This window comes from Scomber scombrus, chromosome 12 (genome assembly GCF_963691925.1).
Source record: "Scomber scombrus chromosome 12, fScoSco1.1, whole genome shotgun sequence".
NCBI lineage: Eukaryota > Metazoa > Chordata > Actinopteri > Scombriformes > Scombridae > Scomber > Scomber scombrus.
In genome coordinates, this window is record NC_084981.1 from 7,143,844 (window position 1) to 7,157,262 (window position 13,419).

The 13,419-nt window shown below is 39.4% G+C and overlaps 1 protein-coding gene across 2 annotated transcripts in view; it reads right to left on the reverse strand.

Moving 5' to 3' along the window:
- ide (insulin-degrading enzyme) overlaps nucleotides 1–13,419 on the reverse strand; it is a 29,000-nt gene that overhangs the window by 12,548 nt on the left and 3,033 nt on the right. The window contains exons 3-17 of one of the 2 annotated variants that reach the window (XM_062430639.1): nucleotides 13,098–13,305; nucleotides 11,414–11,583; nucleotides 9,885–10,007; nucleotides 8,767–8,879; nucleotides 8,419–8,581; nucleotides 8,138–8,230; nucleotides 7,913–8,004; nucleotides 7,509–7,589; nucleotides 6,931–7,034; nucleotides 5,239–5,341; nucleotides 4,986–5,108; nucleotides 4,440–4,522; nucleotides 2,835–2,979; nucleotides 627–737; nucleotides 335–455 (exon numbers count right to left, since the gene is read on the reverse strand). In XM_062430639.1, the coding sequence (XP_062286623.1) occupies nucleotides 335–455; nucleotides 627–737; nucleotides 2,835–2,979; nucleotides 4,440–4,522; nucleotides 4,986–5,108; nucleotides 5,239–5,341; nucleotides 6,931–7,034; nucleotides 7,509–7,589; nucleotides 7,913–8,004; nucleotides 8,138–8,230; nucleotides 8,419–8,581; nucleotides 8,767–8,879; nucleotides 9,885–10,007; nucleotides 11,414–11,583; nucleotides 13,098–13,305 (1,833 nt within the window). Of the gene's footprint in view, nucleotides 1–334; nucleotides 456–626; nucleotides 738–2,834; nucleotides 2,980–3,721; nucleotides 3,867–4,439; nucleotides 4,523–4,985; nucleotides 5,109–5,238; nucleotides 5,342–6,930; nucleotides 7,035–7,508; nucleotides 7,590–7,912; nucleotides 8,005–8,137; nucleotides 8,231–8,418; nucleotides 8,582–8,766; nucleotides 8,880–9,884; nucleotides 10,008–11,413; nucleotides 11,584–13,097; nucleotides 13,306–13,419 lie in introns of both variants that reach the window. The other variant, XM_062430638.1, reaches the window with a different exon arrangement.

Genomic DNA, 13,419 nt, shown 5'->3' on the forward strand with positions numbered 1-13,419 from the left:
GAAGAAGGAGGAGTGAGAGAGAATAGCCGTCTATCCACTGCGAGCCTGGAACTTCAGCCTAGAAACTGAGAGATAGTGACATTTCTTATTGTCATCATGTTGTTTATTATAACTAATCAACAATGATAGAGTGTATGTTTTTTTTTTGTTGGCCTCTGCTGAGGTTAAAACAGAAAAAACTCCTTATGTGGAGGCTGCTTTTATTCTGTACTGCAGTGAGCTCCAAATTTGGCTCACAGTAGAAAATGAGCGTCTAAAGCACAATGGCTGGGACTTTGTATTAGAAGTAAAAGAGAGAGAAAGAGAGAAATTAAAAGAAAGAGCAATGTCCCACCATCCAGAGCCTCTCTGAGCTCATCTTTGGTCCAAGCAACCTCGGTCATTAGGAGACGGAGGTAGTACATGGCGTGCTGGTGAGGCTGCTCGGCTCTGAAGTTATTCAAAGACCTCATGTACTGCAGAGAGAGAGAAAAGAAAAAGTCAGTTGATCATCAACGCTTTATGATCTAGATAAAAAAAAGTTACTTTCCTTTTCTGTGTTATAAACCAGGATAAAAAGGTTCAGGATCAATCCATAATATTCTAAGAGTCCTTAAACTGACTGATTGTGACTTCTCAGAGCTTACCGCTTCCTTGATGATGTCGAAGCGCTTCTCATTGACCTCAAAAGTGGCCATCTTTTCAATGATCTTCTTCAGCAGGATGTACTGCTTGTCACTGTAACCTTTAACAGACAGCTGCAGCAGACAGTGACAGAGGAGAGGTGGCACATTATTAGCAAACAGAAAGATGAGAGTCGAGCATGATCAGTGGTCTTCCTGAAGCATTTTTATAGATCTTACTTTTAATTACTTGATACTTTTGATTCCATTTATTTATCATGTGTGGCTGTTAAGAAAAAACCCATCACCCAGCAGCTTAAGAGACTCATCCTTAACATCCTGTGCGCATGTTTGTGTGCTATAAGACAGGGTCTAAATGACTGATCTAAAAGGAAGTATCGGTTCATCATCTCCTGCAGTGCACACAAAGTTCACTGTACTTTCTCACAGACACAGAACAGAACTGAGCGGTTGATGGTTAAGTTTTTCTATGCAAATGAGCAGTTGAGGTTATTTAAAGCCTCCGCCCTGCTGTGTCATCCACACCTTATGGCCCTTCATGATTCAGCAAAAAACATCCAGCTACATGGTTTTGCTCTCAGACTCATCCCGTTCCCTCGCCTCTCTCTGTCGGTAAGTCCCCACGGTGACACCCCGTTAAAAGTAATCTCTCCTAACATCATTAACCTTCACGAACGCCCGGCCAACTGCACCGATACTGCTGACTCAAATCAATTACGCACAGCCTCCATCGTGGCGTTTTGAATCTCCATCCCTGAGGACGGGACAGGATGGTGAATTTGCAATGGTAAAAAAAGGTACTTGCTATAAAAGTATCTATACCAGGACGATGAATACAGGTCACTAGGTCACATGACATAGGGTGCAGGAGGAAGTTAGAAAGATGAAAGCAAAGAGGAAAGCAGCATCACCACTGCAGTTTCATTCACAAGCAGTTTGTTAACTTTATGGGAAAGCTTTAAATCCCAGAAAAAGACTCCCACACGCAAACACACACACACACACACACACACTAACAAACTGCTGTCACACACTGGGGAAACAAAGAAGGTTGGGGCAAAGTTTGCTCATAACTACATCCATCAATCTTCTGAATACACATCTACTTCCAACTTGCTTTTTGCGTTTGCATCAGCAGAAATACGACTATAAATATCTCAGAGAATCTGAATCATTTGGCTGTATTCCTCGCATCTCTCGCTCGTACCATCTCTTTGACACTAATACAATGGAAGCAGAAAGATCACAGAGGAGGTTAACATGCCGTGATGTGAACATACTGCTTTCTGCTGTGTGTTGACCGTCTTAAGCATTACCCTGAGTTTTGTGAGTGAACCTATAATTTCAGTCACTCATGCGTCTTTGGACAGTAACAGTGAACACCAGGAGTCTGCAAAAACCTAGAATTTGTTATTTTTAGTGCCTACGGGAGTGAACTAAGATCCAATTTAGCTAATCACTGCATCTCAACACCAATTTTAATCACTGTCTTGTAAGCCAGACAGATATATCAGTCCACCAATAGTTATATAGGCAGCATTTAATGTATATTTGATCCTTTTTCTTAATTAAAGTTAACTATATATGTATCGTTTGTTGTATGCGTTTTATTATTTATAGTCATTTATAATTATTAAATTCCCTGTGAAGTTTACCGTTTCAGTTCACTGGTGTCATTTTATACAATAAAGTTTATAGTTAAACTCTAAAATATCATGCCTTAATTACATATCTTTGTTACAAAAAAAATTGGGTTTTATGTACATACTTTATACATAAGATCATCGAATGATATATCTGTATTGGAATTATTTTACTCCCAAATATTGGTATTGGCCAATCGGTCAGGCCCTACTTGTAACAAAGAATTTTTTTAAAAGAAGAAAATATGAAAAAATGTTTTCTCCACTGAGGCTATACAATGAACAGATTCTCTCGAGATAAAAGGTACATTTCTTAATCATGCTTATATGACATGCCCAGAGGACTGTAATCAGCCATCTTCCAGTTAGCTGACAAATGTAGTTGATGTGGAATGCAGAAGCAAGCACAGACTTCCTATAAATCCTTCTGGTTGGAGAAAAAAAGAAACACACATAATCAACTGTGCGATGAAAAACCAGCCATGTGCACACTCGACCCTTCACTGTCGCCCCCTCACACCCCCCACCCCACCCTCGATCCCTTCAGACTTTCAAACAGCTTACTTACGAGGATGGCATTCATCCCTGAGGCTACGCCATACACCAGCCCTGCCAGGCGGGCTGCATATGTATACTCTTTTAAATCATCCTTCAGTAACCTGAGTAACAAGTAGGTCATGTTGCAGTGCAGGGGATCTGCGTATAGGTAGCGACTAATGGAGGAGGGGGAAAAACAAAAAACAAATACATGTTTGTTGCTGGGAATGTTGAAGGGGTTGACATTAAAAAAAAAATTTAAAAAAAAAAACAAGACAACACAAGTATGAGAAAAATGATAAGAAGAGTATGTATATGCAGCCTCGTGACCAGCTTTCTGTCCCGTAAAAAACTGAAATGTATTCTACGGAGGACTCGTGCTCGGTTTAACGCCAGCTTCACCTGATGTGTTAACGACAGGTGTGCAACCGGATCTAATAAATCTAAAAAGACACAAAAATGACAATGATCCAATCTGCCTGAGCAAATAAGGAAATAAACAACTCTTAAGTAGTCATGAGGGTTTCGTGGGAGGCGAGTGAGCAAAGAAGGGTGGGGGGGGGGGTCCGATGAAGAATGAAGAGGAAGATGCAGATGGAACAGAGGCTAGACTGAGATGGGCCAGGTCTGGGTCAGCAAGTTTCTGGGCATAAATTGTTGCCACATGAGACAATTCACATGTTTTAAAATGTTTGGGTGTTAAATAAAATACAATGATTTATTAAATCCAATATGTTGTTCAATTTCAAAAAAACCTCATAGAGACACATTGAAGTCTTTAAAGTACTCATCAACCCAGTCCAGGCTGAGCCACAATAGCCAAGTCCAAGGATGATAAAAAAAAAGGTACGGGAGACTAAAAAGGTTCGGTTTGGGATGCGGCGTGAGGGCGACAGGGAGAGAATTTTGAATACTTACATACATCCCATAGACGGTATTTTGGAGGTCATAGTTCAAGCCGGCTAGCTCGGCTGCATATGCATACTCGTTGAGGGAGTCCTTGAGGAGCTCCAGGTATAAATATGCCATGTTACAATGCAATGGGTCCACATAAGCAAACGGGCTGTAGAGAAAATGGAAGTGGTCAAACAAACCATAAGCAGAGTAGAGATGTTAGTCTCAGCTGTTTTTTTGGGGGGGGATTTTTTTTTACAATAGAAACTTTAAAAAGAGAGGACAGAGTTCAATACATTATTCTACTTTATATACACATAATTGAACGTGGTTATTAGGGGTGTAACAGTACCACAAACATTCCAGCAGAGGTATTTGGCAATTTGTGATGAAATAAATAATTGCAGTGTTAATAGTCTACAGTGTATCAGTCGTCAACTATTGCCTAAACGTTGTTGATAGAGACTAGCCCAGCTCATGTTGTGGTTTCTGGAAGCATTTAAGGCTCCCTAGTAAGTTATAGCAATAATATACACGAAGTCAGCTTAAGTCCTCTTTTTTCTTTGTTGTAGAATTGAGCACTTCTTAATAAACCCTGAAATCCTCTGACGTCACCAGCATCACCCTACCTTAAGAAACAGCTGACTTTATATTGCAAACAATAGATAGTGACAAGCTAAAGGGTAGGACGTTGTGCTCAAAACTCCAACTGGATTATAAATGGTTCGAGTCAATTACGTACCTGAAGAACTCGAAGTTCAGGCATGCTTTGGGCAGGAAGAACTTGTCGTCCTGCTTGAACCACACCTTGCTCATAGCAGTGTCCTGGAAGAAATGAACAATACATACAGGCAGTTCTTAATTTCATATTCATTTAAGGTTCTTAATGCACAATGATAATGGATGGTGTGACAATATGCCAGCAAGTGGAGCTCAACTAGCATTTAGTGTGCATTTGCTTTTAAATGCAATGAAATGACTTTGATGTCCACAGATCACAATGTGCTCTTTGCACTCAGCAGAAACACTGACAAAGACAAAAGGGCACTGCGGCTTTTAGTCAGTCTTTGCTTCAGAGAATCAAACATGCACGCTGTTATTAACAGCTCAGCTCCTCTGATCTTGACATGATGGCGACAACAGTGCTAAATGCTTTGTCTCAATCAAAGCAGTCCCTTATTATCATATGAAAACATGACACCCCCCAATAAGCAGTTAAGCAAAGACTGCCTTAGTCCTGTAATGATGAGTGACTTTGATGGTGGAGCGGTGCCGCAAAAACACTTGCCTTGATTAAAGTGGGCACGGACGGAGAGTCTTTCTCAAGAGGGTAGATCTCAAAGTTGGTGGGGATGAACTCGTTTTTCATTGGTAACTTGAACTTCCCGTTGAGGTCTGCATTTTCCCATTTCTGGAACACAAAGATATAATCAGAGACTAGAATCTTATAATAAAATTCACACTGCTGTTATGTATTTATCACGAGCTGAACAGCCAGACTGCTAGTATTGTGTGACTTGTTGAGAACAGCAGTGATTCACCTTAATGGTCTCAGCAGAGATGGCCTCCTGTTTGTACTGCGTGCCGTACCATTCTTCTGTCTTGTCTGTTTGCCCTTCAAATGACTTTGACACCACTGCAACTCTTGAGAAAGAACAAAGAGAGAACCTGGTCAGGTTACATTAATACAAAAACTTCTCTGTGAGAGCTGATTAGATACTCTATTACTGCTATACAATGTGAGATGTGAGCGCTTTTCTATTAGTATTCCACAAGTTGGATCACGTCCATTGACACATTGTCCGCCTATAACAGATGAGCTTTGTTTAGAATTCCTATACATCTGCAAAGTTGGAGCCCTTGGTGTGCTGCATTTAAAGTGTGTGTGTCTCACTGGAGACTAAACATTATTTATTCAATCACAGTGCTAACCGAAGGTTTCTGTTTAATACAAAACAACTAAGACTAAAACCAAATTGTGTGATGATCATTTCCATCGCTTTAATGATGCAACCTAACTTGCTTTAAGTTCACTTCCAGCTGCTGGGGTGAGATTGATCCATAAAGGAAACGCTGTCATGAATTCCAAGCAGCGCTGGCAAAACCCCAAGGTTAAATAGCCACTTCAGTAGAAGAGGAAGACTGGCACGTAAACCGCCAGGGTCAGCCAAAAAGCGCATGCAATTTCTTCCTTGGTGAGCATTAAGAAATGGAAGCAGTTACAAGCCTGCACTTTGCTTGACACAACTGTAGCATCCCGTAAAAATCGTGTTGAAGCTACAAGACCATTATGCAGAACCGCAAGAAAAGTGAAGATTGTGCTACTCCTGCCAAATATGCGTTTCCCAACATTATTCTCATGTGGAGTATGGTTTCTGATAGGTAATCCTCTTGCATTAAAAAAAAAGCTCCTAAAAAATGTCTCAACCTATTTAGCATCTCGACAGAGGACCAAAAAAAAAAGACTAACTACGTCTGCAGCAAATCAAGTTGTGAAGCTCAAATACAATTTTATAGATTGATGCTTTTATATAACATGGGACATATATAACAAGTCAGAAAATATTTCATAACTGAAATTCTGCATTTCCAATTCAAAATGCACATCTTAATAATGCATTCCTCAGCATGCGTATCCGTATCCTCATATAACAAACAGGCCCTTTTCAAGGCTGCAGAGATAATCAAATCTGTAAGGCAGAAATTTGAAAAAGCTGTTTGATACAAATATCAAAGTGGGTCAACGGCACTTTTTATCACAGCTGGTGGGCAACAAAAAAAATATTATAACCACCAGTTTCAAAGACTTCCTGTGGTATTCCTTTGCCGGTATATACATATATAATTTAATGGGTCTATTTTTGCATTAGGCTTGCAATGACCAATTTTTAAATAAAAAACAGACAACAAATTCAAGAAACATTTTTCTTTAAATATTATTGTTTGCAATTAAGCAAACTGATCAAATGTTACTTTGTTTAGTTAAATAGTGTGTTACAGCATTGGCCTAATGTTACTGTGGAAGACAAACAACTTATTATTGGCTCTGTGGTAAATGATCATCAAAAAAACACAAACATTGATTCTAAAGTTGGGTTTTCTGTGATAGTAGTCAAGTCAACCAGTACATATCAACTGTGTCATACTTAAGAACTGAAAAAAGGAGACTGAGTGTTGCTGCATGTATATGGATGGCATCAGTTTTCTATACATGAAAACGTTCTCACACTGACCTGACATGCTCTGGTCTCAGCTTATCCAGCACCATCTCAATCAGATCTGGCCTGAAGTCCTCCAAAAGGTACTCTGCTGCTAGAACCTCTTCCAGAGGGTAGTACTGAAAAACACAGAAAGCATTAGCGTCAACATTGACGCACACACAAAGTTTAATAACTAAGAGGAAAAAAGCAAACTGTTGCAAGAAGAAAATGAAGAATAGACTAAATGCTTGCTACACTACACTGTGATATGATGACTACCTGCTTTTGTTAAAATAGGAAGGTGACAAACAATTATTTGCACTGCAAAACCTGGGAGGGAAAAAGAAAAAGAAAAAAAAGCCTGTAATTAGTGCAAAAGAGGCCATGATGTACTCAAATCTGGCTGCCACAGTAATACAGGACTTTGGTTAAAAAAACAAAAAACATGTTTGACCTAATTTTGACTATGGCTTTGGAAAACCTCCATTCTCCAGTTTTGCAACAGATTCAAAAGTAGCACCAGGCAGCCCGATGACGAGAGCAGGTACAGACGCAATGAGCTGCGTTGTGTCGACCTGGAAACAACCTTTGCAGTTGGAGAGTGGACCTACATGTAGCAAACCAGCAACTTTGGAGGTATAGCCACGGGGTCGCTCCTTGTCCTTGAACCTGAAGGCCACTTTGTTTAAATCCTAGAGACAGAGAGAGGGAGAGAGAACGTCACAAACACATGCAACAATTCCACACATTTCAGATTTTGAGACAGATTCTAGAGTCAAGTTTTGTAATTTTTTCTATGTTGCATTGAAATGTAGTATTATCCACAAACTAAATGAGGTTTGTTTGACGTGTCAAACTTTACAGTCAGCAGGTAGAATGGAGAACATCAGTGTCTACTGCCTGTCAATCTCTCAGCTGCTCTATTAGTTTCTCCAGTAACCACAAATAATCAGGGTCACGTTTGTCCTGCCCTTCCTGACTGAAATATTGCCACTAAACAGACAACTTTAATTACCTTGCACTCCTCAAACACCCACGACTGAGGTCCCTCAGTACGCAGTTTCTGGATGTACTGGAACATGTGGAAGATGATGTCCTCGACGTGCACTGAGGTGACATGTAGAAGATGTGTCATTACGTTTATTTCATTTACCAACACATACACAAATCTGACCACACTGGGGAATAATTATAACCACACCACCGATGTGGTTATAATTATGTAGCAGGCGCCACTTACAGAGACCCTCCTCTGTCAAGTCCACATTGATGATGAAGAACATGAATCCTTTGGCTCCTTCTTTCTGCCCTCCAACGAGTGTGTTCACCCAGCCTGAAAGAATAATATTCATGGTCATTTTCAATTGAGCATCAGTACATAGTTTTACTTTATGATAGAAAACAGAATATCTGAATAACTTTTACAATATTCCTTGAATGCTGGAAAAATATATTAATTTGTATATTTAAAAAAATGTGTTAACATTGTCGACTATCTTGAAGCTCTAATTTGTGACCTACCTTTGGATTTTAGCTCAGATAACAAACTTCCGGGTCCTTCATGACCGATCAGGTGTCCCAGATAATGTCCTGGGTTTGACTTGTAGTACTTCTGTAGGTCTGGGATGGGGAACGTCACATACAGGTTCCTGATGTCTTTAATAGGCACCACACTGTAGAATTGCTGTGATGGAAAACAAGAAAAAAGAAAATCAAGTTACTTAGGAAGCATTTAAGGACAATCTAGAAAATTTTAAATATATGAGCTGAACATGTCAGGTCATAATAAAACTGATCGTATTACTGGCTATGGATTTACATCACAGCTCTAACATAAAGCGCAAGATGGGGGAGATAAACTAAGCTCACCCTAAGATGTTCTTCCTGAAATGGGTGCTCTGGGAATTCTGGGATAGGCACGTTCTTGTTCTCAACTTCTCCAAACAGCTCGACCACCATGGAGGTCATCTCGTCTAGTGATTCTGTGGGTGAAGAGTAAGAAAGAAAACACATTTATAGTTGACCTCAGATTTACAACAAAGTCATTAGGCAAAAAGTAGCTGCCAAAAGAGAGTGAATGAAAGCGTAATCTCTGGCTGTGCTCTTCAAGTGAAACAAACCAGCTGTCACATTTTGACTATTAATTATCAACTTCCATGATGCTCGCAGCTGTCACTTGAGAGCCACTTGAAGCTTTTAATCCTGCTCTTGTAAGCACTTCTGTCACACTCGGTCACTTACAATCCAAATGAGAATGACAGAGTTGCAACATGTCAGCTAAACATGAACATTTAAGTGACATTTTATTCAATAAGAGCTAACTGAATTATACACCTGGAATGAAAAATGCATACAATTATTTCTAAGTTAAATTGGACACTTAATCATGCTTAAATACTGATTGTCAGTTGTCAGTCACTTAGAATGTATAATAGTAGCTTTATTGGTCCTTCTATAGCGAAGACTGTTGTAAAAAGGCAGAACAGGAAGAGGGTGCTGTTCTTTCACCACAGGCAGAAGAGTTTCTCACAGCTACAGAGAAATAACAAAGAGTGAAACTAGACGAGCCAATGGGAAGGTGATGTTACAAAAAAAAAAAAAAAATTCAACTCCACAGCTATAGAAAGGCAATCATGCAGTACAGGAAGAAAAGAGGTGTGGACGATACATGGACTAACCTTTGACAAACACTACAACTGTAATTAGGTAGAAGCTACTTTGTTTTGCCAAAGATGTCATTTGTTTTAGGGTGGTTATACCAAGGTACAGTATCTCATTTGATTTGACAAAGATATCCTGTATAATCACTTGCAATAGACCTTGAAATATATCGTGAGAAACATCTTTAGGCGATGTCCACCAACTCCTTCAGTGACTTGCAGCCTTTGTTCCTCTTTCTTGTCTTGAGTAACAGACAGTACAAAGGCTTGTCATGCCTCTTGAGTTCTTCTGAGGTCTTTGTAACATTCAAACATGACATTTCTTACCTCTTCCTAACACACAGAGCCCCATGAGATTAGAGGAGTAGTACGTGGAGTGAAACTTGAGGAGCTCCTGGCGGATGTCGATCCCGTCTTTACAGGGTCTGGTCTCAAGGGTCAATTTGTTACCTATAAAAAGAAAGAAATCAGCCCAGTGGATGAGAGTTTTATAAAACATATTAAGTAAATCTGCATTCGCCTGTCTAAAAAAACTCATCAAATCCTTCAGGTTCATCTTCATCAATCCCACTGCAATTATTAATGAGGTTTCAGTAAATAGACTCCTGAATATGAGCAGCATATTTATGCAATATGAAAAATGGACAGATAAGGATCAATGCACAGGGTTGAAGAATGGAAGTTCCTCTTTTCAGACTACCAAGAACGCAGCCACAGAATAACATCCGAGTGATCTTCTTGAGAAGTGCATTAACTATTAAAAGGACTAAAACAGGAAACCTTGTGAGGAGTACGATCTGAGAACACGATAGTTAACTTACTTTTTTATGATCATAAACAAGCTCCCTGCCATTTGTGAATTCTTCTAAAATCTAACACACTAATGAAACCTATAAGAACTGTGAAGTGCTGGTGGTTGAGGATTTTTAATTTGAAAAAATAAGCAGCAATCTGGGGAGGATTACGTTAGTCTCCTCAGACTGCAGGACTTTCAAGACCCTGTCTGATCCTCTTCTGTTCTTAAGTGGAATAAAGATATTATAATTCAAGACTGCCATCAGGTGGCTATTTTGAGCTGGGAGCTGCTCCAAGTCCGTCTCACTCTGACCTGGCAATTCACCCGAAACGCAGAGTAAGCTCCTTTCATGCTGCAAAATGCTTTCCCTCTACACTGGGAAGTGCTATTGTTAAAAAGGTATAGTGATTAACACAACCTCGGCCAATGCTTACCTCATTCTACAGAATGTTTGGTTTTATTTCATTTATTGGGTCATACCTGCAAGGGTTCATGTATGTGTTTTTGTGCGAAAATTGTCACAAATACCCCTCCTGACCATGCATCTTTTGTCCTCCTGGTTAAAAGTGACCCGGTTTGGTTTGACTGTTTATAATGCATAAGGTATGAATTATTTCCTATTTCTGTGTTTTTTAGCCAACTTCATTCCAACTTATTACAGGTTTATATGAATGTTGCAGTGATGTGAAAAAAAGCGTTTGTCAAAATCCACATAAATTGAATGACATATGCTGCCTAATAACTTACACTATTTATCATAATTAGGTTTAATAACCAGTCATTCATAAATCTGTTTGCAAGCTCTATATAGTCAAATATGACCAAAAAAAAACTTACTTCAACACTGATATGCAAAAATTATAGTAGGCTGGTCCAAAATCTAAATCAGATCATCTACGCCAAAGATCTAGTGTTCTAAATTATATTACTCCAGTTGTGTTAAATGTATATTTAGATGGAGAAAGACAGATAGATGTGACAGACCTAAGCTATAATTCATGATAAATAATATTATGTAGTGTTTAAGCGAGGATTGGTGATAAGTCTGAAGAGTTTCTACCTGTTCCAAATTTACTGAAGGGGTGGTTTGGGTTGCCAGTTGCCTTCTCCAGCTGAAAAAGCCTCCAGGCATCATTCATCAGGTTCTTTTCATGCTCAGAGTCGACTGCATTCACCTCCCGGTCCTTACAGCTCTCATCAAACAGTGGGCACAGGAAGAACTGAGCAAACCTACAGATGTTACAAAATGAAAATAAAGTGAACATTAGACAGGATAGTATGTAGGCATGTGATGATAAAACTTAAAGCAGTATCATTTTAAACATATTTAAATGTGGGCTTTGAGTGGTAGCCTAATGCTGTTTTGGGTTAAAACAAAGTGTCTAATGTGAAGGACACACAAAGCAGAAACAGAAATCCATTTGCATGAGTATAAAGTGAGCAACTGCCATGCAAATCAGGGAATCATTGGCCCACATATCATTTGAATGTTTCTTAAAGCTACACCACCAGTTAGTTTTTGTTGTCGATTGGAAGATTTATGCAAAAGGCTCCATGCAGTACCGAATCATGACCAAAAACCTTGTTGGATCTGACTAAAAATGTACCTGTTACAGTAGCTGGTTGTTTAAATGTATAAAAAGGATCTCACAAAGCAATCGCTCCATGAGCCATGTTACTGAAATGTGATTATATTATGGGGTGCTTGCAGTTGTTTGTTAGCAAAAATGCTCCCTCCAGTGAGATATCCAGTGCATTCTAGCTCTAGTGTAATTGTTTAGCCCATCATGGGTCTAGAAAAAAGATTTTAGCTGAAAATGACAGCAGCTAAAACCACTGTAGCTTTGCTGTAGATACATTTTGTTACTATTGGATAGTCAACCATGTTTAATATATTTATACACTGCCCAGAAGTTGTGGACTGTATAATCTAGTCATTCTGATTATTATAACAAGGGTATAGTTAAGGAGCTAATGACACGAATAATCCTTTCAGACACAATGTTTTTCAAAGAGGCAACATCATCAATATTTCAGCGTACCCTACACTGTCCTTTCCTACCACTACAGTCCAGATGGTCTTCACAATTCACTGATGTGGGAGGGGGGGGGACAATTAGCCTATGACACAGAAACAGGTGCATGCTCGGACTATCATTCATTTATAAAGTAGGTAAGCTTATCCCGAAAGGTTCGATTCTGACACCGTGCGACCTGTCCTCTACGAACCACCGCAGCTGACATGTGAGCAGAGCCGCCCCACCCCGTCCTCACCCGCCACCCTGCGAGGCTTACCAGTACACCTGCAAGGTTTCTGGTCTGAGTGGAGGGGGCGAGGCTGAGTCTGGTAACCAAATACAGAAGCACTGCGTATACTGATAAGATAACCATTTAGGTGAACATATGTCATCTGCCTTAACTTGACAAAGGTGCTGTATATGCACAACGGGAGAAAAAAAACAAGCATTTTTCATTACTGTTTTTTTTATATATTGTCTCAAATTCTACTATTATCTTTGTATCCATCTTTATAACTTGTCTTGGAGAGGTTTATCATGTTTATCTATGTAAACACTGTCAGAGAGTTATTTTTTTCATCTCTATGGTCATTTTGGAGACTAATTGGTACTGGAACTCAAGTTTTCATTTGTTTCATTTCCTTTGTTGCTAATAATGACTAAAAAAATAAACATTAATACTTAACACAAATACTTTAATCCGATTCAAATGAACAATGAATGTACCTATCTAGTGCTCCTTGCAAGTGCTCGTGGGACACGTCAAAATAGTAGTTGGTATGCTCTCCGCTGGTGAAGGCATTGGAGCTGCCCGCATGCTCGCTGAGGAACTGGCTGTATTCATTCTCTTTGGGGTACTTCTGCGTTCCCAAGAACAGCATGTGTTCACAAAAGTGTGCCAGTCCTGAGATGTTGCCTGGGTCCGATAAGGAACCTGTGAATTTGAAGTGAAAGACGTCATAAAAATTCAGTGGAAGGAGCTGTGTATGATGTATGTGTTAGTTTGAGGTTTTTTTTAAATTGATATGAAATTGTGTATGACTAAAAT